At 38.7% G+C, this 21,222-nt stretch overlaps 1 protein-coding gene across 1 annotated transcript; it reads left to right on the forward strand.

Annotated features, from left to right (window-relative positions):
- Positions 1-49: 49 nt before the first annotated feature.
- Positions 50-21,222, forward strand: SLC25A31 (solute carrier family 25 member 31). The gene is made up of 6 exons (XM_040966988.1): positions 50-317; positions 5,420-5,547; positions 8,929-9,046; positions 10,483-10,637; positions 12,962-13,087; positions 20,336-21,222. Exons 1-6 carry the CDS (start codon positions 77-79, stop codon positions 20,531-20,533), a joined length of 966 nt encoding a protein of 321 aa, XP_040822922.1. The 5' UTR covers positions 50-76; the 3' UTR covers positions 20,534-21,222.

The following is a 21,222-nucleotide window of genomic DNA, read 5'->3' on the forward strand; positions in this document are numbered from 1 at the left end:
GGGGCTCCCCCTCGGCGTCGCTTTCGTGGCGTGTGGGTCGGCTTGGAGTCGGTGTTTTCACATCCATCCTCCTGCCATGCAGCGTGAGCCTGCCAGGAAGAAGCCCGAGAAGCATGAGAAGCGGCTGTTTGACGCCATGTCCTTCGGGAAGGACCTGCTGGCCGGCGGCGTGGCGGCGGCCGTGTCCAAGACGGCGGTGGCGCCCATCGAGCGAGTGAAGCTGCTGCTGCAGGTGCAGGCGTCGTCCAAGCAGATCAGCCCCGAGGCGCGCTACCGAGGCATGGTGGACTGCTTGGTGCGGATTCCCCAGGAGCAGGGTGAGTGTGGCCGGCTTCCCGGGAAGCGGGGCTGCCCCAGGCGGGTGCTGCCCACGTCTGTCGGGGATATGAGCTCGTCCATGCTTGAACCTCTCACGGCTTCGTTAGTTCCTCGGGCGGTCCAGAAGACTCGGCTTTCCCAGGGCCAGGAAGGCCCACGCGTGACCAGTCCTGCTGCTGCCCATGGACAGGCCAGGCAACCTGAACATGACCCGAGGGGACTACTCGGGGTTGAAGGGCTGCTGGTGTAGTTGCTGCTCCGCGTAGCTTATTTCTTAAAGTACGAAAACACCTCAGTACCGGGCTACCTGTTACTTCAAAGAGGTTCTGTTTTTAGTCTTGGAAATTGCTAAAACACAGAGCTGAGACTAATGTGGCACACAGTGATGCATAAAATTTAAGGAAACCCGAAAGCTTACTGATAGAGATAAATAGTATGTTTTAAAATCAAAAGTTATGCGAGAAGATCTGTGATAAACAAAATATTAATGTCTTAAGATTTTTTAAAAATCAGGTCTGGTCATTATTTAGAATTTTTTTTTTGCTCATTGTGAAACTTTTCTCACTAATAGTGAAATGATGTATACTGGTAATAATGCAAGTGTTTTGAGAACCGTTGTTATACAGTGGTTCATAAGATTGCAGGGAGGGATAAATTTGTCTGTATTCCCATGTGCTTCACTCGTATAGTTGGATTCTTTTTGAGATCTTTACAAACTTTAAAAAGGAAATAAGCCACCTCTCTGCAACTGTGCCTCTCATATAAAGAAACATCAGCACCAGGAAAAGGAAAATAGAACAAGAAGTGAAGTGGCTTCAACTCCGTGGCAGCCCCTTCTTCCACTCCTGGGTCTAAAGCAAAAAGTACTTCTTCCCTGGGGATGTGGTTACAACCCTTCCTGAGGGCTACACTGTGATTCTAAAACAGTCACTTGGGAACTGAGCTCACTTCCGTCGCTTTGGCTCGCCTCTCCCCACTCGCAGTCATTTTAACAAAGCAGCTTCCTGAGTCACTCAGGTATTCCGTTTTTGTGCCACTGGTTTGTACCCCACTTTCCCATGCCAGGAAAGATGGAACCTCTCCCTCCTTGGTTTATGTTCTAAGACCTCTGGAGAAGTAGGATCCTATTTACTATTAGCTAGTCTCTTTTGAATATTTAATCAGGTAAAGCAAAGGTTATGGTCAGAATGTGCTGACCAATGCTGGTTAAATTTTAAATGTTTTTGTGGTAATGTTTAAATCTAAGCATTTATTATGGCTCTTTTCTTTTTCTCTCTTTTAAGAAATACAAATTTTCCATCACTCTGGAAGTCAGTTTTGTACTTTCCTCTAGCTAACAGCTATTAGGTCCAGAGGCAACTGAGAGTGAGAGACAGGCTTAAAAAAAAAAAGATTTATTTATTTTTATTGCAAAGGGATATCAGATTTGCTGAGAGAGGGAGAGACAAAGATCTTCCATCCACTGGTTCACTCTCCAAGTGGCCACTATGGCTAGAGCTGCGCTCATTTGAAGCCAGGAGCCAGGAGCTCTTCCAGGTCTCCATGCAGGTGCAGGGTCCCAAGCCTCTGGGCTGTCCTTCACTGCTTTCCCAGGCCACAAGCAGGGAGCTGGATGGGAAGTGGGGCTGCCAGGATACGAACCAGTGCCCATATGGGATGCTCGAAGGTGAGGATTTAGCCATTAGGCTCCAAGCCCCTAAGTAGTATTGTTATCACCCACTACTTTCTGTACCTTCCAGGCTGAGATGCTCATAAATGAGCTTTTAAGAAGCAGTTTTCTGTTCTTAGGAAAATAGGAAGCCTTCTGGGTGCATCATAATAGAGCCCTAAGCTGAGGGAATTCACAACAGGAATAATATTGCCATCTAGAGGCATTTTTGGAAATTTGAAGAAATTTCTTAGCACCAAGACAGGTGTAATCTTGAACTGCAATGATATGAAAGGCAAAGGCCACATATTTTTCATAAGACTGGAACAGCAAAGGTGTTTTAATACACTAGGAAGGGTTTGTTGTGAAGGTAACACTGACACCTCTGTGCCAGTCAGTTACGTAGTCCATGAGAGCGAGTCATCCTGCAAAGAGCAGTGGGAGTTCCATGGAATAGACATGATGCTAGGCATCCTTCCTCAGTTATTATGCAGTTATTTGCGTGTATCCAGTTGGTGGATTTGTAGCCTTCATTACCAAATGTTAGCTAAGTACCTGAAATATGGACATACTTTCAAGATTGTACCATGAAAGCTCAACCAAGCATATCATTACTATCAGATAAACCATAGGAAAATAACACAAATGGTGCCATTCACTCCAAGAATTACTCCGTCATTCACAGAGTGGAAGCATCAGACCTGAGACAAGAAGGCTGAAATGTAGATTGGTGTGCACTGTTATAAGATTATTTTACTTATTTGAAGATAGTTACAGAGAATATTCTTTAAAATGCTGCAACAACTAGGATTGAGCCAGTCCTAAACCAGGAGGTTGGGATTCCATCTAGGACTCCTAGATGAGGGGCAGGGGCCCTAGTGACAGAGCCATTTGCTGCTTTCTTCAAGTGTGTTGTCAGGGAACTGGATCAGCACTAGAGCCAGCCAGATGTGCAAGTGGTGTGCATCCGGGAAGCTGACAGCTCAGTGGCAGCTTAAATTGCCTTACAATGCTGCACAATTACTGCATGCCTCACCCGATGGTACCTTGAGGTAACAGCAGATGATGGGATGCAAACATCATGTAGCAAGGTATTTAAAATGATTATTGAATAAATGCTGTTTTAATGCTCTAAAATTGACTAATGTTGAAGCTTTCCCCTGACAACCTTGGCTTGATAGTTTTTCATCATTGTTTGTCTACATTCTCCATAGTTCTTACTTATTTAATCGTCATTAGTCTCCCTGGTTTCTCCTCCTAAAATGTAAGTTCTGTAAGACCAAGAACTTTACACCTAGGGCTGGCGGCGTGAGTTAGCACATTGTCTGCTATGCAGTGATTACCAAATAGAATATTTTCAAATTAATAATCATCATCTCATTCTTTAATTTATATTTTGGGAATGCTTTACAAATGTACATTATAGGATATTATAGCCTTGGGACCCTGCACCCGTGTGGGAGACCCAGAAGAGGCTCCTGGCTCCTGGCTTTGGGCATGCTACTTCCCTGTATCTTGGAAATTGTTTTAACTCATTATTTCTTGCGAAAACTGGAGAGAACAATAGTTTATATCTTGAGTGATTATAAGAATTAAATTAGCTGATCTATAGAAATTTATTGGTTTTCACTTTTGTTAATTTTAATTCCAAGATAATTTTTACCATTATTGAGGAAATTGAAAAATAAGAGTTTTATATGTTTACAGTATATTAAGTGATTTTTATATGTTTATGTGTCATAGATTTTTTGCCATAGTGAAGATAATTAATTTATCTGTTAGCTCAGATAGTTACTGTTTTGTCTGGGAATGAGAACATTTGGGATCTATTCTTTTAGTGAGTGTCAAGCATATAATACATTTTTATCAGCCATAGCCACCACATTAGATATCCAGAGCTTACTTACCTGGCACTACTGAAATCCTGTAATTTTTAACTAGGAGCACTATCTCCCTGGTTTTTATCTCTCACTCCCTCCTTAAACCTATCCCACCTCTGATAACCATGCATTTATCCTCTACTTAAGTTTAGCTTTTCAGATTCCACATGTAAATAAGATGGCACAGTATTTGTCTTTCTGTGTGTGGCTATTATATTACTTATCATTAATGTCCTTTGGTTATTCCAGGTTGTAAATTGCAAAATTCATTAAAAAAATTTTCTTTTAGTTATTAGGAAGGTAGAGAACCACAGGTCTTCCATCTGTTAATCTATTCCCTAAATGCCCGCAACAGCCGGAAGTGAATCAGGCCAAAACTAAGAGCCTGAAACTCAGTGCCGATATTCCTTCTGTGTGGCAAAAGCCATCGCCTGCTGTCTCCCAGAGCATGCATTAGAGGACAGCTAAAGTCAGAGGCTGGCATCGGGGCACAGTATGTGAAGCTATTGCTTGAGATGCCAGCATTGGTTTCAGTCCCAAATGCTTTGCTTTGGATGCGGCTTCATGCTGATGCACCTGCAGAAGATGGCCTTTAGTGTCTGCGCCCCTGCCACTCAAGTGGGAGACTTAGATGGGGTTCTAGGCTTTTGACTAGCCATTTGGGGAGTGAACCAGCAGATGGAAGGATCTGTCTCTGTAACTCTGCCTTTCAAATAAGTAAATAAATCTTTAAAAATACACACGTGTATACACACGTGTGTAAAAATGCACACACACACACACACACACGGCTGGAGTCAGAAGCAGAGCTGGGACTGGAATCCAGATGCTGTGACACCTGATGCCAGTCCCCAGCAGGTGTCTTAACTCTGAGCCAAGTGCCTACTGATAGTATTCCTAGTATACATGTCACTTTCTTTCATATGGAAACCTAAGTTGCTTCCATATGTTAGCTATTATGAATAATAGTATGACTAGCTAATGTAATACTGCAAGGAATGTAGATCTGCAACATCTTGATTTAAGTTCCTTTGGATGTATTACCCACTTGTGGGATTGGTGGGTCATACAGCAGTTCTACCTTGTGTTTTTAGTTTTTTGACACTTCCATGCTGTTTTCCAAAGTGGCTTAACATCCTGTAACACAATAAAAAAGTTTCCCTTTCTCTACTTCCTCACTAATGCTTCTTTCATCTTATTTAAAATAGCCATTGTAACAAGTGCAATGTGATATTGTGATTTTGATGTGCATTTCTCTGATAATTGTGGAGCTAGAAGATGCTAATCTCTGACAAACATGAATGAGCTTGGTTTTTCCCATAGTAAAGACTTCTATATTTAGCTAATAATGCTTTCCTTAGGTTTTATCTACTCAGGCCCCTTTTTCTAAATTAACAAAATTTCAGTAGAGTACATTAAGTTAACACTACCTCTTCAGAGGACACATATTTTAGAAAATTTTATTTGCAGGAGAACAGATATGCTTTAGAAAAATAACTCATTTTGTTGAAACTGAGAATTCTCTAGTAATAATATAGTGTAAGTTAATATATTTTAATATTGTATTTTATAGGTTTCCTTAGTTATTGGCGAGGCAATTTTGCAAATGTTATCCGGTACTTTCCGACACAAGCTCTAAACTTCGCTTTTAAGGACAAATACAAGCAACTTTTCATGTCTGGGGTTAATAAGGAAAAACAGGTAACTACATTTCAATGTTTCTAGAATGTTTTATCTGGTCAGATTTCTCTTGTGACGTTTTGTTCTTGGGAGGTAGAACAAGGCCATCAGAACAGACTAATTGTTAACATTTATGGGATGTGCTACATTGTGAAGTTGATAAACATTGTGTGCCGATTGTACCACTGGAGTTCCAATGGAGGTTATATGTGAAAAACAAAATTATGTTAACTTTTCATAAAGCTCACTGAGCTCTTCACAGTCTTAACAGCTAGGGGCATTTTCTCTCAAGGCAGTATTTCATATAAAATGTAATGCAATTTGTATCATAAATCACTGTTTTACTGCACTGGGGATAATTTGACATTATCTCTTTTTAAAACGAAAGAGTCAACAGATTATATTTCCTACCACTGAGATAGATTATTGCCTAAAGTGAATTTTTATCTACTAATGATCTGTTTACCTGTGATTAAAATTTATACCAAGGAAATCAAACAAAACAGGAAAATAGCAAACTTAGGTTAGAGATTTCTGGTTTTTTATTATAAGAATATTTTTTTTTGTTTTGTTTTCAGGTTAATTCCCTTGGTTATAAAACCTTAATTTCAAAGTTCCCAATCATATAAACCACATTGTCATTTTTCTTCATTTCATTTTAGATTTTGAATTTTCAGATTAGAAATATTTAGTAGAAAGGCCATTGGAAATACTCCAAAATTCAAAGAATTCTAAAACCTAAGAACACACAGTCCCAAGTATTTTGGATGAAAGATACTTGAGCTGCATAAACTCTACTAATCTGAGGCAAAATAGACTAAGTAAGAGACAATAAAAATAAATGTCATTATATAATTATAAATACAACAAGGTAGCAATTGCAACTATCCAAGCAGTTTTCAAAAAGTTAAGAAGCATATTATAAAAAAACTAAGGATCTAGGTTGAAGCACTAAAACAGAAGTTTGAAAAGAACTCCCAATAGACAAATATAAATTCTGCTAAAATTGAAGAAAATAAATATAAATTTATCATAAAATTGGATGGAACAATAGTGAAATCACTGATGCTTTTTGAAAAGTTTAATGAAGACAGTATCTGAATAAGTCAGCAATTCACAAAATGAATAAAAGGCGTGAGACAATTGTGAAGATGAAACCTATAGTGGCAGATCATCTATATCAGTATGTAAGGAAAAAAGTAATCTTTTTCATGCCTAATTGAAGATGACTGATGGTTAACAGAAGAAACGAGCTAATGCCGTAGACATTTCAACTGACTCAGCTTACACAATTTTGGTTTTACAGTCATTTTAGAAAACAGTATGGAATCATCACAAAACCTAAAAGGAGGGTTGGTGCTGTCACATATCCCATGTCATCTCTGTTTTGGGTCCCAGCTGCTCCTCTTCCGATTCAGCTCCCGCTGTTGTACCTGGGAAAGCAGCAGAAGATGGCCCAGGTGCTTGGGCCCTGGCATCCCTGTGGGAGACTCAGAGTTCCCAGCTCATGGTCTTGCCTGACCCAATACTGGTTCCAGAGACCCTTTAAGAAGTAAACTAATGGATGAAAGGTTGCCTCTCCTCTGAAACTCTGGCTTTCAAATAAATAAATAAATCTTTAAAAAATAATAACATACTAAAAATGCAAATAGCACTACTGTATGATTCAGCAGTCCCACTACTGGGTATATCCAAAGGTACTGAAATCAGTATGTTAAAATATCTAGCTAATATACACAAACAACCTTGGTGCACATATGAAGAAAATTTTGTGTAAAAGAGCATCCTTATGTATGTATGTGTGTATATATTATTGCAATCAATTTTATATGAGTTGGATTTAAGAAATTTCATGGGGCCTGACATGGTGGCCTAGCAACTAACATCCTCACCTTGAATGCACCAGGATCCCATATGGGCACCAGTTCTAACCCCATCAGCCCCGCTTCCCATCCAGCTCCCTGCTTGTGGCCTGGGAAAGCAGTCTAGGACAACCCAAAGCCTAGGGATGCTACATACGTGTGGGAGGCCTGGAAGAAGTTCCTGGTTCCTAGCTTCGCATTGGCACAGCTCCGGCCATTATGGCCACTTGGGGAGTGAGTCATCAGACGGAAGATCTTACTCTCTCTCTGTCCTCCTCTCTGTATATCTGACTTTGCAATAAAATAAATCTTAAAAAAAAAAAAATAGAACCTAAACTGTCAAAGAAAGTCCTTTCCAAACCAGTAAAATAATAAATGAGAATTCCAATGCTATTTAAGACTCAAAACTTACTAGAAATAGGAGCCACAGAATAAAGTGACCTCTACTAGAATATTATTGCTTTAAAGTATTTAGTGATTACAAGGGCCTAATGGCTGGGTTTTCTTTAATATTGCAAATTCAGAATTTTCTGTCTTTTCCCTTATGCACGAGATGTTGAAGAATAGTTTGTTAGGCTTGGGTTAGCCATATCTTAAATGTTTATAAAAAAGTTACACATTCTACACCAGTAAGACCTAACCTTCACATGCATTCCAGCTACATTATCACTGATGTCTGCCAATTTTCGTGTTGTTTCAATATAAGTGGATATTTTTGAGATGTTACAATTTAATCCAGGGGCAGAAGGCAGTAAGCCTAATGGCTGAAATCCTCACATTGTGTGCACCAGGATCCCATAGGAGCACAGCTTTGTATCCCGACAGCTCCACTTCCCATCCAGCTCCCTGTTTGTGGCCTGGAAAGCAGTGGAACACAACACAAAATCTTGAGACCCTGCACCTGCATGGAAGACCTGGAAGAAGCTCCTGGCTCCTGGCTTTGGATCAGCTCAGCTCTGGCCTTTGTAGCCACTTAGAGAATGAACCAGCAGATAGAAGATCTTTCTCTGTTTCTTTCTAAATCTGCCTTTCCAATAAAGATAAATAAATCTTTAAAATAAATTTAATTCTGTTGAAATTACAAAATGAAATTAGGACAACGTGAAATCTGCTCCCCTCCCAAGAAAAATGCTCAGCTAAAGTCTGCATATATACTTGACATTTAAACATGGGTGTAGCTGACACTACAGTTTAAAGAGTCTGAAAAGATGATTATCTTCCGTGCTGTCTCTTAATAACTTGGTCTCCTTTTGCTGTGGAATGTTGAAATACCCTGAAGTTTCAGATAATATCTAACCTATATCTTCCAGGTGGCATAGTGAGAAACAAAGGTGACGTGATATTAAAAGAAATTCTGGATAATATGTTATGTATACATGTTTACTTTATATAAGTTGCTTGGGAATCTGACCTCTTCCATTTATTTTTCTTTTCCTTTTTTCTCTATTGAACCTGGAGTTTTAGCATTTGTAAACATAAAAACTTATTAGCTACTTTAAATGATTATGTAGTTTAATGAGTTTTTTATTTCATGTTTCAGTTCTGGAGGTGGTTCTTGGCAAACCTGGCCTCTGGTGGAGCTGCCGGAGCAACTTCTTTGTGTGTAGTTTACCCTCTGGATTTTGCCCGAACCCGATTAGGTGTTGATATTGGAAAAGGTATGGAATATTTAGAAATATTACTTCTTCCTTCTTTGTGTTGTTATTTCTTGCAGAGTTTTTGCTGTACCAACAGTGTTACTGGGTGTAGTTTACAGATTTTCCTCCCAACCAATGACATTTTAATGTAAAATAGAAGTAATAAAAGTAAGCAAATAACTACACTGTAGTGTCTATGATAAATTAAGAAAATACCAGTTATATGTAAGCAATCACAGAAAGTATAAATTTGAAACAAAAATAATAGGAGTTTCATCTGTTATATTGCTTGAAAATAAAAGCGACTCTGTATCTTATCAAGTTCTATAGTTTTTATCTTTGAAAATGAGATTTAATTTATTTTAGAATATTGTTATAATTGTAAAGTATTATTAAGGAGTTCTAAATCAAAAGCAAATGCAGGGCCCAGCGCGATGGTGCAGTGGTTAAGGTCCTCGCCTTGCACGCCCAGGATCCCATTTGGGTGCTGATTCTAATCCCGGCAGCCCCACTTCCCATCCAGCTCCCTGCCTGTGGCCTGGGAAGGCAGTTGAGGACGGCCCAAAGCTTTGGGACCCTGCACCCACATGGGAGACCCGGGAGAGGCTCCTGGCTTCGGATTAGCTCAGCTCCAACTGTTGCGGCCACCTGGGGAGTGAATCATCGGACAGAAGCTCTTCCTCTCTGTCTCTCCTCTCTGTATATCCACCTTTCCAATAAAAATAAAATAAATCTTAAAAAAAAAGCAAATACATAATCATAAAAGTGGAAAAATACTACACATATGAAATGTTTGTCCTAGACTTGGTAGTCTGCATTGTTGTCTTTTTCTCTTTTCAGCAGTGCTAAAATGTTTTCTATTTATAAGTATTTTCTGGTGAATTGTCATAACAATCATGAAATATTTTTTAGTAAGGTTGTTTGACTTAGATTGATTTTTGTAAGAGATAATATCTTTGGGCCTGACGCAGTAGCTCAACGGCTAAAGTCCTTGCCTTGCGTGCACCAGGACCCCATTTGGGTGCTGGTTCTAATCCCGGTAGCCATGCTTCCCACCCAGCTCCCTGCTTGTGGGCTGGAAAAGCAGTCAAGGATGGCCCAGAACCTTAGAACCCTAAACCCACATGTGGAAGACCCGGAGGAAGTTCCTGGCTCCTGGCTTCAGATGGGCACACTTGGGGAGTGAATCAGCAGACAGAAGATCTTCCTCTCTGTCTCTCCTCACTGTATTTCTGACTTTCCAATAAAAATAAAATAAATCTTTAAAAATAGAACATCTTTTAAGATACTGTTTAAAATCTTGTTTATCTTAATATGAATGAAAATTTTGATTTTTGCCTCCATTAAAATTCTGATTAAGAGTTCTAGATCATTAAAATCTGTAAAATATCTCATTTGCTTTTATTAAAATATTTTACATGTAATATTGCTAATATATTTTATATGATTTATTTTAGGTCCTGAAGAACGACAGTTCAAAGGTTTAGGTGACTGTATTGTTAAAATAGCGAAATCGGATGGAATAGTTGGCTTGTACCAAGGGTTTGGCGTTTCAGTTCAGGGAATCATTGTGTACCGAGCCTCTTACTTTGGAGCTTATGATACAGTTAAGGTAAATTTGGGAGACTTAGCTGGTTATATGGATGGTACATTTCTTTTTATTCTAATTAGTAATTTATTCCATGGATGTTGCTTTTAGTTGTAGGAATTAAGCTAAATGATAGAATAAGGGAGATAAAACTCTTTAATTATGACTTTAGCATATTACAATGTATCTGTGTTTTGAATTTGACTTTATATGTAAAGTGCATACCAAAAGAGCACACACACCAAAAAAGATGTTTGCCTTAAATAACCTGGTACAAATTGCACAACATTGACATTTTGGTATCTAAAAATTTGCTGGAAGTTTCTCTGATTTCACATTAATTTTATCAGTACTTTTTTTTAAGATTTATTTATTTTCATTACAAAGTCAGATATACAGAAAGGAGGAGAGACAGAAAGATCTTCCGTCCAATGATTCACTCCCCAGGTGAGCGCAACGGCCGGTGCTGTGCCAGTCCAGAGCCAGGAGCTAGGAACTTCCTCCAGGTCTCCCATGCGGGTGCAGGGTCCCAAGGCTTTGAGCCATCCTTGGCTGCTTTCCCAGGCCACAGGCAGGGAGCTGGATGGGAATGGAGCTGCCAGGATTAGAACCAGCTCTCATATGGGATCCTGGTGCGTTCAAGGCAAGGACTTTAGCTGCTAGGCCACCACGCTGGGCCCCATCAATACTTTTAATATGTGAATAATTAGCCTTTGTCATTTTGGGAAGTAGGTTAGATATAATTAATTAAATCTGTGGTGGTTTGTCTGTTGGATAGTGTTAAATCCTGTGCCATATTCTCCATTAGGTTCTGCAATTATTTTTATATACAGCACTTCCACAAAGTAGAAAGATTCTAGTAATGGCTGCCATTTTTTGAGCTATTAGTTCTAGTAACTGTTACTTCATGCATTCACAGTGTTCTAACATGACTTTTACTACAATTTTTAACAAATAGACGAGGAATGGGTATATAATTTATTTATTAAATTGCAAACTATGCTTTTAATCACATAATGCTTTCAAAAAGAAGTAATGGAATTAGTATCAATGTTATTTATTACATGAAATTAAAACTTCAGGAAAATTCGTAACAGATTTATATATCATTTCTACTCCCCTTCATTAGCATAAATGCAATTAAATATCCTTGTGTTCAAGACAAATGTATTTTTAAACAGTTAGGCTGGGGTTAGTTCCATGGGATTCTAGCATAAGCCTCTGTCTGTGGTGCCAGCATTCCATATGGGCACTAATTCAAGTCCTGATAGCTCTGCTTTTGATCCAACTACCAGCTTCAGGCCTGCAGAAGCAGCAGAGGATGGCTCAAGGCCTTGGGCCCTGGCACCCATGTGTGAGACCCAGAGGAAGCTCCTGGCTCCTGGTTTCAAATCATTCAAGCTCTGGCTGTTGTGACCATTTCGTGAGTGAACCAACAGATGAAAGATCTCTGTCTTTTTCTCTCCTCTCTGTAATTTTGCTTTTCAAATAAAATATTTATGTATGTTTATGCTAATAGAAACTACAGACTGTCAGATTCTTAATCACAGAGAGATTTATGTGCCTTCTCCTTCTTTCCTCCTAGTAATTGTAGTGGCTGTAAAATTTAGGAATACTTCTTCACTCGCCTAGAACTTTAAAGTTACTTGTTAAATAGAGTGTATTGAAGATAGCAGATATTCTTGGATCTTTTTCAACTCCACAAAGAGCGATGAAAAAACTTATTTGGCCCTAGCTGCTGTCTTCTTCAGTTTTGCATGCCATTAATAAATATTTATTCTGAATTTTTTTTTCTGCCCAGTGTTCTTTTTACATTTGATCTTACCCAAAAGGCTGAAAATGGATCCTACTATTCTTTGTAAAATAATTTTCAAATATTTAATTTGAAAGATTATAAAACTCTGCTATTTGCTGGTTCACACCCCAGTTGTTTATAGCCAGGTTAAGCCAGGCTGAGACTAAGAACCTGGAACTCTTGGTGGCAGGGACCTACATACTCCAGCCATCACCTTCTGCCTTCCATGGCACACCTTAGCAGGAAGCTAGAATGGAGGGTGGAACCAGTTCTCAAACACAGGTACTCCAGCTGGCATACGGAATCCCAAGCCTTTGCTTCATTTCTATACCAAGTGGCTGCCATCTCCCCCCACCTCAAGCATTCTTTTGAAGGATAGCTACATGTAGTTAGCATCTCTGTTTCTTCCTGATTTGCTACAATAACCCAACTATCTTAATTGAGTTTGAAGTAAATTGAGACCTCTTTTATGTGTTTAGGAAAACTGTCCTTTGACTGTATACTTTGGGTATTTTTTGGCAGTATGTTTACTTGATGTATTTTTCTTTTCTAGGGCTTACTACCAAAACCAAAAGAAACGCCATTTCTTATCTCATTTTTCATTGCTCAAATTGTGACTACATGCTCTGGAATACTCTCTTATCCCTTTGATACAGTTAGAAGACGGATGATGATGCAGGTATTTTACAAGCGTTTCAATGAAAAGCTTGACAAAAACTGTACACACTTGGGGGTGCTATTTGGTATTTCAGTACATGGATGCATGTGTTCAGAATGGAGACACACATATCTGTTTCTTCAGTTTTTGTTTATAGTGGCAACAGAATCTTGTAGATTTTTAAAAATGGAGAAAAACATGATACATTATCTGTAGTCACCACATGGTGAAAGGAGGACCCATAACTTCTTAGCCCTAACTATAAAGTAGTATCAGTTGTTCAGCCTTTTCCCAGCCTCCTGTCTCCCCTCCCTCGCCTCTGGCAAACTCCTTTGTGCATTTAACTTCTATGAGATCACTTTTTAAAGATTTATACATATGAATGAGATCATTCTGTACTTGTCTTTCCATGCTTGGCTTATGTGAATTAATATAATGACCGCCAGATCCAACCATGTTTCTTTCCCATTTATGCTCTTACCTAAGTTTTTCCAACATCTCTGATACACAGGTGTGATTTATTCAGTTAAAGAGAAATTTTGGCTGAAAGGCGAGAGTCATTTATTTTGCTTAGTTGCAGCAAATACATAATATTTTCTGTCTTAATACTTTGCTAAAATAGCTATCAGCAGGCAGTGTTCTTTCCTCATCTTTCATGAGAACAGAAATGTGTCCTGTTCCTATAAGAAAAATTCCTTGGAGGGTAAAGGATAATCAAAGAAATTAGATGCATCTATCTTAACTGAAGGGTTAAGTAGGATAAGAATAGTCATAAGCTATTGATATAGTGTTTTTGTAAGATTTATTAATTTTCATTGGAAAGTCAGAGAGGAAGATCTAGATCTGATGGTTCACTCCCCAAGTGGCCCTGACATCCAGAGCTGAACTCAGCCAAAGCCAAGAACCTGGAGTCACTTCCAGGTCTCCCACATGTGTGCAGGTTCCCAAGGCTTTGTGCCATCCTCAACTGTTTTCTCAGGCTACAAGCAGGTAGCTGGATAGAAAGTGGAGCTGCCAGGATTAGAACCAGCGCATATATGGGATCCTGATGCATGCAAGGCAAGGAATTTAGCTACTAGGCTACAACGCCTTCCAAAATTTATTTATTTTTGTTGGAAAATCAGATATACAGAGAGGAGAGACATTGAAGAAGATCTTCTGTCCACTGATTCATTCCCCAAGTAGCCACAAATAGTCAGAGCTATGTCGATCCAAAGCCTGGAGCCTCTTCTGGATGCCCAACATGGGTGCAGGGTCCCAAGGCTTTGGTCCATTCTTGACTGCTTTCTCAGGCTACAAGTAGGGAGCTGGATGGGAAATGAGGCTGCTGGGATTAGAACCGGTGTCCATATGGGATCCTGGCTCATGCACGGTGAGGATTTTAGCCACTAGGCTACTTACTATGCCAGGTCTGGTTTAGTGTAAATCAGTTTGAGCTCCAGGATAAAAACTTTTATGATAATGGTCTGTGTTCTGAATAAACATCCATAAACCAAAATTTTATACACTTTAATTTCATTGCTGTTACTTGTATTCCAGTCCTTCAACAAATATTTGAGTTCTTAATCTATGTTAAACTCAAGTCACACAAAGTCGGTCGGAATTGGCACGTAAACTCATGTATGATATTGAAGACTTAAAAGTTCATGGTTTAAACAGAAATGTTAATAGTTTCCAGAGAGGTACCTATTAGCTTAAAACTGTCCTTTGGATTAGATATGGCATCTTGGATAGCTTGGGGAAAAGGCTTTCTCCAGAGTGTTCCAAACATAGGGAACAATGCCATATGGAGAAATACTGCTTGCATACATGTTGAATGTGGTCACATAATAGCATGATTGCAAATGGAAAACAGTAGTAGTAGTTTGTTTGAGAGTCTGAGAGATAAATGAACAACTTTAATCAGGTGATTTGCTCCCTAATGACCACAATGTCTGGGTGGGGCAAGACCACAAGGCTAGAATAAAAAAGAAGGGCCCGGCACAATATCTTAGTGGCCAGATCTTCAACTTGTATTCACTGGCATCACATATGGGTTCCAGTTCGTATTCTGGCTGCTTTACTTCCATTTAAGCTCACTACTCATGGCCTGGGAAAGCATTAGACAATGTCCCAAGGTTTTGGGACCCTACACCTGTATGGAAGACCTGGAAAAAGCTTATCTCTCCTGGCTTGGAATCAGCTCAGCTCTGGCTGTTGCAGCCATTTGGGGAGCGAACCAGCGGACAAAAGAAGAGAGGCTAGGTTTAAAAAAAGTATTCAATGAAATAATAAAGAACTTCTGAAATTTGGAGAAAGAATTGGGAGCCCAGCACAGTAGCTTAGTGGCTAAAGTCCTCACTTTGCACATGCCAGGGTCCCATATGGGTGCAGCTAATCCCGGCAGCTCTGCTTCCCATCCAGGTCCTTGCTTGTGGCCTGGGAAAGCAGTTGAGGAGGCCCAGAGCCTTGTGATCCTGCACCCATGTGGGAGACCCAGAAGAGGCTCCAGGCTCCAGGCTCCAGGCTCCAGGCTCCAGGCTCCAGGCTCCTGGCTTCGGATTGCCTCATCTCTGGACATTGTGACCTCTTGGGGAGTGAATCATTGGGTGGAAGATCTTTCTCCATGTCTTTCCTGTTCTCTGTATTTCTGACTTTGCAATAAAAAAAAATAAATTTAAAAGAAAAATTGGGAAACAAAATACAGGAGGGGCACAAAACTCCCAGTAGGGTTCAAAACAAGTGATGTTCACCATGACACGTAATCAAGCTTTCTTCAGTTGAACACAAGGAAAAAGATCCTTAAATATGCACCCGAAAAAAAAATCAGTCAACATATTTAGAGAATGGAGTGACATACTCCAGATTCTAAAAGGAAAAAATTGTCAGCCCAGAATAATTAACCCAGAAAAACCTATCCTTTGTCTTTGAAACTGAAAGAATATTCTTCCATAGTAAAGAAACCCTCAGGATCTGGTGCAGTAACTTAGTGGCTAAAGTCCTTGCCTTGCATGCGTGGAGATACCATATGGACACTGGTTCTAATCCCGGCAGCCCCACTTCCCATCCAGCTCTCTGCTTGTGCCCTGGGAAAGCAAGAGAGGACAACCAAAGCCTTGGGACCTGCACCAGAGCAGGAGACCTGGGTTCTCTCTGGGAATATGATCTGTGTTTACAATATAAATAAATAAATCTTTTTTGAAAAGTCACAGAAAATGAATATTTTGGGGAGGAAAAAAAAAAAGCTCAAAGAATACACATCTTCCAGACCTGTCCTACAAATGGTACTTGAAGATGTCCTATCGACAGGGAAAAGGAATAGCACCTACCAAAACCAAAGGCAAACATAGAGAATGTTCCAATAAAACAACTAAAGAAGACTAAATAAAACAGTGACGGATCCATTGCTAAAATGACAGGACCAAATTACTGTCTGTCCATTTGAACCTGAAAGTAAATGGCTTAAACTCATCAATCAAGCATCATAGATTAGCTGTGAATCGAAAAACAAAACCCATCTATCTTTTGCCTTCACGAGGCAAGTCTCACCAACAAAGATGGTACAGGAACTGAAAGTGAAAGGATGGAAAAAGATATTCCAGGCTAGTGGAAAAGAAAATGGAGCTGTTGTAGCCATTCTTACAACAGATCATAAAGACATTGAATGAAAAATATTGAAAGTGATGAAGGACACCACAGAGTGATCAAAGGATCTATTCAGCAGGAAGAGGTCATCTTACTAGTTACTTAGGATGTTTTCTTTTTCATCTCTAATTTTACTTGGTTTTTGTATCTTGCATTTCTTTGTTAGTCTGGCTAAAAGTTTCTTTTTCTCATTTTCTTAAAAATGGCTCCTTTCTGTTGTAACTTGTAGTTTTTTAGTTTCAATTCCATTTATTTCTGCTGTGATTTTTGTCATTTCTTGCTTCCTGTTCAATTAGCTCTTGAGATGCAGTATTAGATCACTTATTTCAACATATTTCTATTTATTGTAAGAACTGGATATTACAAATGTCCCTTTCAATGCAGTTTTTGTTGCAAGTTTTGCTATTTTTGTTTTTATTTTCACTTCAAAAAAATTTCGTTTCTTACTAATCAATGATACATAGGTCATAAAATAGCATTGTTTTGTTCAAGAAGGTTTTTTATTTTCTTTTTCATTTCTTCAGTGATACATTGGTCATTCAGTAACATTTTATTTGACTTTATGTTGTAAATTTTCTATTTTTCTTCCTGTTGTTTATTTTAAGGCTTTTCATTTAAGAGGACATATAGTAATTGTAATAGAGACTATCCTATCCAGGTGTGAAGATAGAATGCAGTATGTGTCTGTACTTGCGAATCTAAGATGGATTGCCAATGAAACTGTTAAATATGTCTTGACAGTAGAAAGTTTTTTTTTTTGTTTATACTTACGTTGTCAGGATAAACTTAAAAAGCAGAATGATGGACTGTTTATGAAGGACTGTACTGTTGTAATAGTAGAGGAGAAATCAGTGTCGGGAGGGAAGAGGTTTGGGGAGGTGGAAAGGAAATCCCAGAGACTATGGAACTGTATCAGAAAATAATATAAAAAAATAAGCAAGTCTTCACCCAAAATACACAAGTGAATAAATAATTTTTTAAATAGAGACGTAATTTGCATGTAGACCATAAATTAGGTAAATGGTATTGTATCAGTGCTAAATTTCTTGATTTTGATAATTGGATAAGAAAAATACCCTGCTAGGTAGCACAGTCACTCCGCTGGCTGATCCCCCAGCTGCTGCACACTGTACTTGGAAAGGTAGATTGTGCTCCAGTCCTTGGGCCCCCATCCCCATGTGGGAAATCCGGAGGATGCTCCTGGCTTCAAATTGGCTCAGTTCTGGCTCTTGTGGCCTTTTAGGCCGTGGACCATCAGATGAAGGCTCTCTCTCTCTCCTTGTACAATCCGTCTTTCAAATAAAAATGAATCTTTTTTAAAAAAATAAAATACCATGTTCATTTAAAAATGTGCACTGAGGTGCTTCTGGATAAAAGTAATTGTACAAAAATAATTATGGCTATTTGGATTTTTGTATCTCTGCATATTTTAGTTTGCTAAGGCTGCTGTAATAATAAGTGCCACAAAAGAGTGACTGAAATAAAAGTCATTTATTTCTCACAGTGGTGAATGCTAACAATCAGAGACCAAGTTGTGGTCAGGGTTTTTTTTCTGGGATTATCTCTGCTTAGTTTATAGGTAACTACCTTCTTCCTTTATCATCACATGGTCTTTTTGATCTTTTTATAATGACTGCTATATTCGATTAGCATGCTGTCTAGTGATCTAATTTAACTTTCATTATCTTTAAAGATTCTATATCCAAACACAGTTTTATTCTGAGATTCTTCAGCATACCACTATGGCAGAGATGCATATCAGCCTTTAGCTGTATTGTTTTTCTGTTTTTGTTATTTCACATTTTTATTAATTGTATTGCAAATACTAGTCTACAGATACATGTTTGGATGGTTTAATTCACATAATGGCTATATAATCTGAAAATGGGTTTTTTTTTTATCCTAAAACTTTCCTTCCTCATCTTGCCTTTTGGCCTTGTTGAGACTTCTAATTCATTGTTAAATTTTAAAAAGCAGTAACTCGCAGTCTTGCTCTTAATCTTTTTTTTTTAAGATTTTTTCTTTTTATTAGAAGGACAAATATACAGAGAGGAGGAGAGACAGAGAGGAAGATCTTCCGTCCAATGATTCACTCCCCAAGTGGCCACAGCAACTGGAGCCGAGCCTTTCCAAAGCCAGGAGCCTGGAGTCTCTTTCAGGTCTCCCATATGGGTGCAGGGTCCCAAGGCTTTGGGCTGTCCTCTACTGCTTTCCCAGGCCACAAGCAGGGAGCTGGATGGGAAGTGGAGCTGTCAGGATTAAAACTGTTGTCCATATGGGATCCTGGCACTTTCAAGGCGAGGACTTTAACCATATGCTATCATGTTAGGCCCTATTTGGAATTTTTAAAATAATTGTCATGGGGTCAATATAGTGGCATTGTAGGTTAATCCTGTGCTAGGCTCTGGCATCCCAGAAGCTACCCTGCTTCCGATTCAGCTCTCTGTTGATGGCCTGGGAATGCAGCAGAGGATGGCTCAAGTCCTTGAGACCTTACATCCATGTGACAGACCCGAAAGAAGTTCCCATCTCCTGGCATTGGTCCTTAGCTGTGGCTGTTGCGGGCATTTGGTGGGTGAACCAGCAGATGGAAACTGTCTTCTCTGCTTCTCTCTCTGTCTCTGTGACTCTGACTTTCAGGTAAAAAATAATTTTTTTTTAATTAAAAAGATTTTTTTCCAGGAAGTAATACATTTTGCTCTTTCTTCAATTTCTGGATCTCTGTCTATTTAGTACCTTTGCCACATCTGATAATCCTGAGGTCATTTCCTTTTTACTGAAACAATGGCTGCACAAATATTTCAGAGACCCTGCCCTACTAGTTCAATTTGCAAATATCATCAGTGGTTGGCACTTGGCCAGACTGAAGCTGGACGCAGGAACTCAATCCAGATGAGCTGTAAGGATGCAGGAACTCAACTGCTTCTGAACCATCAAGCTGCTTCCCAGGCCTACCTGCCTGCCTTAGCAGGAATGTGGATTCTCGAGCTAAGGGACCGGGCATTGAACCCAGGCACTGTGATGTGGGTGTGGTGTTCCTAACTGGCAGCTTAGCCACGAGGCTAAAGGTCTGCCCATTCAGACATTTTTGCTTGCTGTGTGTTTTTCCTCTATTACTTTTCAACTTTTTGGCCACTCTGATGTGTTTATTTTCTGTCTCCTTTATTGCTGCTGATTAAATTCTTACTTTTTTTTAAGGCTTGTAGTTTTTGTTATTTAGGCTGTTCATTAATTTTCAGCCTTTTCTAGTATTTTCAAGATCACTTTTTTTTAGCAAATTATTACTCATATTGTTTCTTTGAAATTCAGTGAAGGACTTCTACAGTTATCATTTGGTTTTCAGTACTTTCTAAGAAGTGTTTTTCTTAATATCTATCCATGCAGGATGTTAACCTCTGCTGTCGATTTCCCATGTAATTGTAAATTAGGGAGAGCATAAACCATGGCCCAACTCATGCCATCCTTTGGTATTTGTCATGTCTTCAGTTTTCCAGTAAAACACAGTCACTCTCCAACCACTAGGCACAGTTTTCATATTATGTTTGTTAATATGTAGTATGAATCTAATTTGTCTGTACTGACAGGAAACTTAAGGGGAAAGGTATTAAAGATAATGAGAATCTATTTGTCTGTATCTATATACAGAGTGGAGAAACTGAACGACAGTATAAAGGAACCTTAGACTGCTTTGTGAAGATATACCAACATGAAGGAATGAATGCATTTTTTCGTGGTGCCTTCTCCAATATCCTTCGTGGTACAGGCGGTGCTTTGGTGTTAGTGTTGTATGATAAAATTAAGGAATTCCTTAATATTGATGTTGGAAGTTCATCAGGAGATTAAGTTTAGAAATATGTATACTGAATTTGTTAAAACATACCAATTACATGCCTGCCATGTGTGTACATTTTGTTGGTGTGTTACTAATACCATTATCTTCTTGAAGTGCTAATTCTGTGATAAAGTATAGGCATTTTTCAAAGATTTAAATGCTAAAAATCAGACTATGTGGATTTTCCTCCCACTTAGGTCCAAACTAATTTTAATGAGACATTACCTGTAAGCAGTGTGTATTATTTCTGTTAGTTGAAAATTTTTCTTACTTTTGCAATGCAAAATTGAAATGTATAATGTTGGAATACAAGAGGTGAATATATCTTCTTTTAAATTATTCATTTAATATATGTTTTCCCATCTTTAATAATCATACAATATGAGAAATATTTCTTGAAAGCTTATCAAGAGATGTCATTACATTTAACGGCAGAAATGTGTTTTCTACAACATCTCTATGGAGACAGTTAAGATATTACAATGTATACATTGCAGTATCATACAGCTTTTGATAAGCACAGATTATAGATTTATTCATTAAAAAATTGATAATGACCCTATAAAACTTAAGTTGGAAAGTAAAATGGCTTATATGTTAATATTTAGCAAAATATTTCTACTGAGAATGTCTTAAAACAAACAAAAAAAAATCTCCTTGAAAGTTGGTTTATGTATTCTGTGTTGACAATAAAGGAAGT

This window comes from Ochotona curzoniae, unplaced genomic scaffold (genome assembly GCF_017591425.1).
Source record: "Ochotona curzoniae isolate NIBS_2020 unplaced genomic scaffold, NIBS_Ocur_1.0 scaffold_4506, whole genome shotgun sequence".
NCBI lineage: Eukaryota > Metazoa > Chordata > Mammalia > Lagomorpha > Ochotonidae > Ochotona > Ochotona curzoniae.

Coding starts and splice junctions, on each gene's coding strand:
- SLC25A31 (XM_040966988.1), top strand. CDS start 77: ATGCAGCGTGAGCCTGCCAGGAAGAAGCCCGAGAAGCATGAGAAGCGG. Junction 10,638..12,961: donor GAGCTTATGATACAGTTAAG/GTAAATTTGGGA, acceptor TTTCTTTTCTAG/GGCTTACTACCAAAACCAAA. Junction 13,088..20,335: donor GAAGACGGATGATGATGCAG/GTATTTTACAAG, acceptor ATCTATATACAG/AGTGGAGAAACTGAACGACA.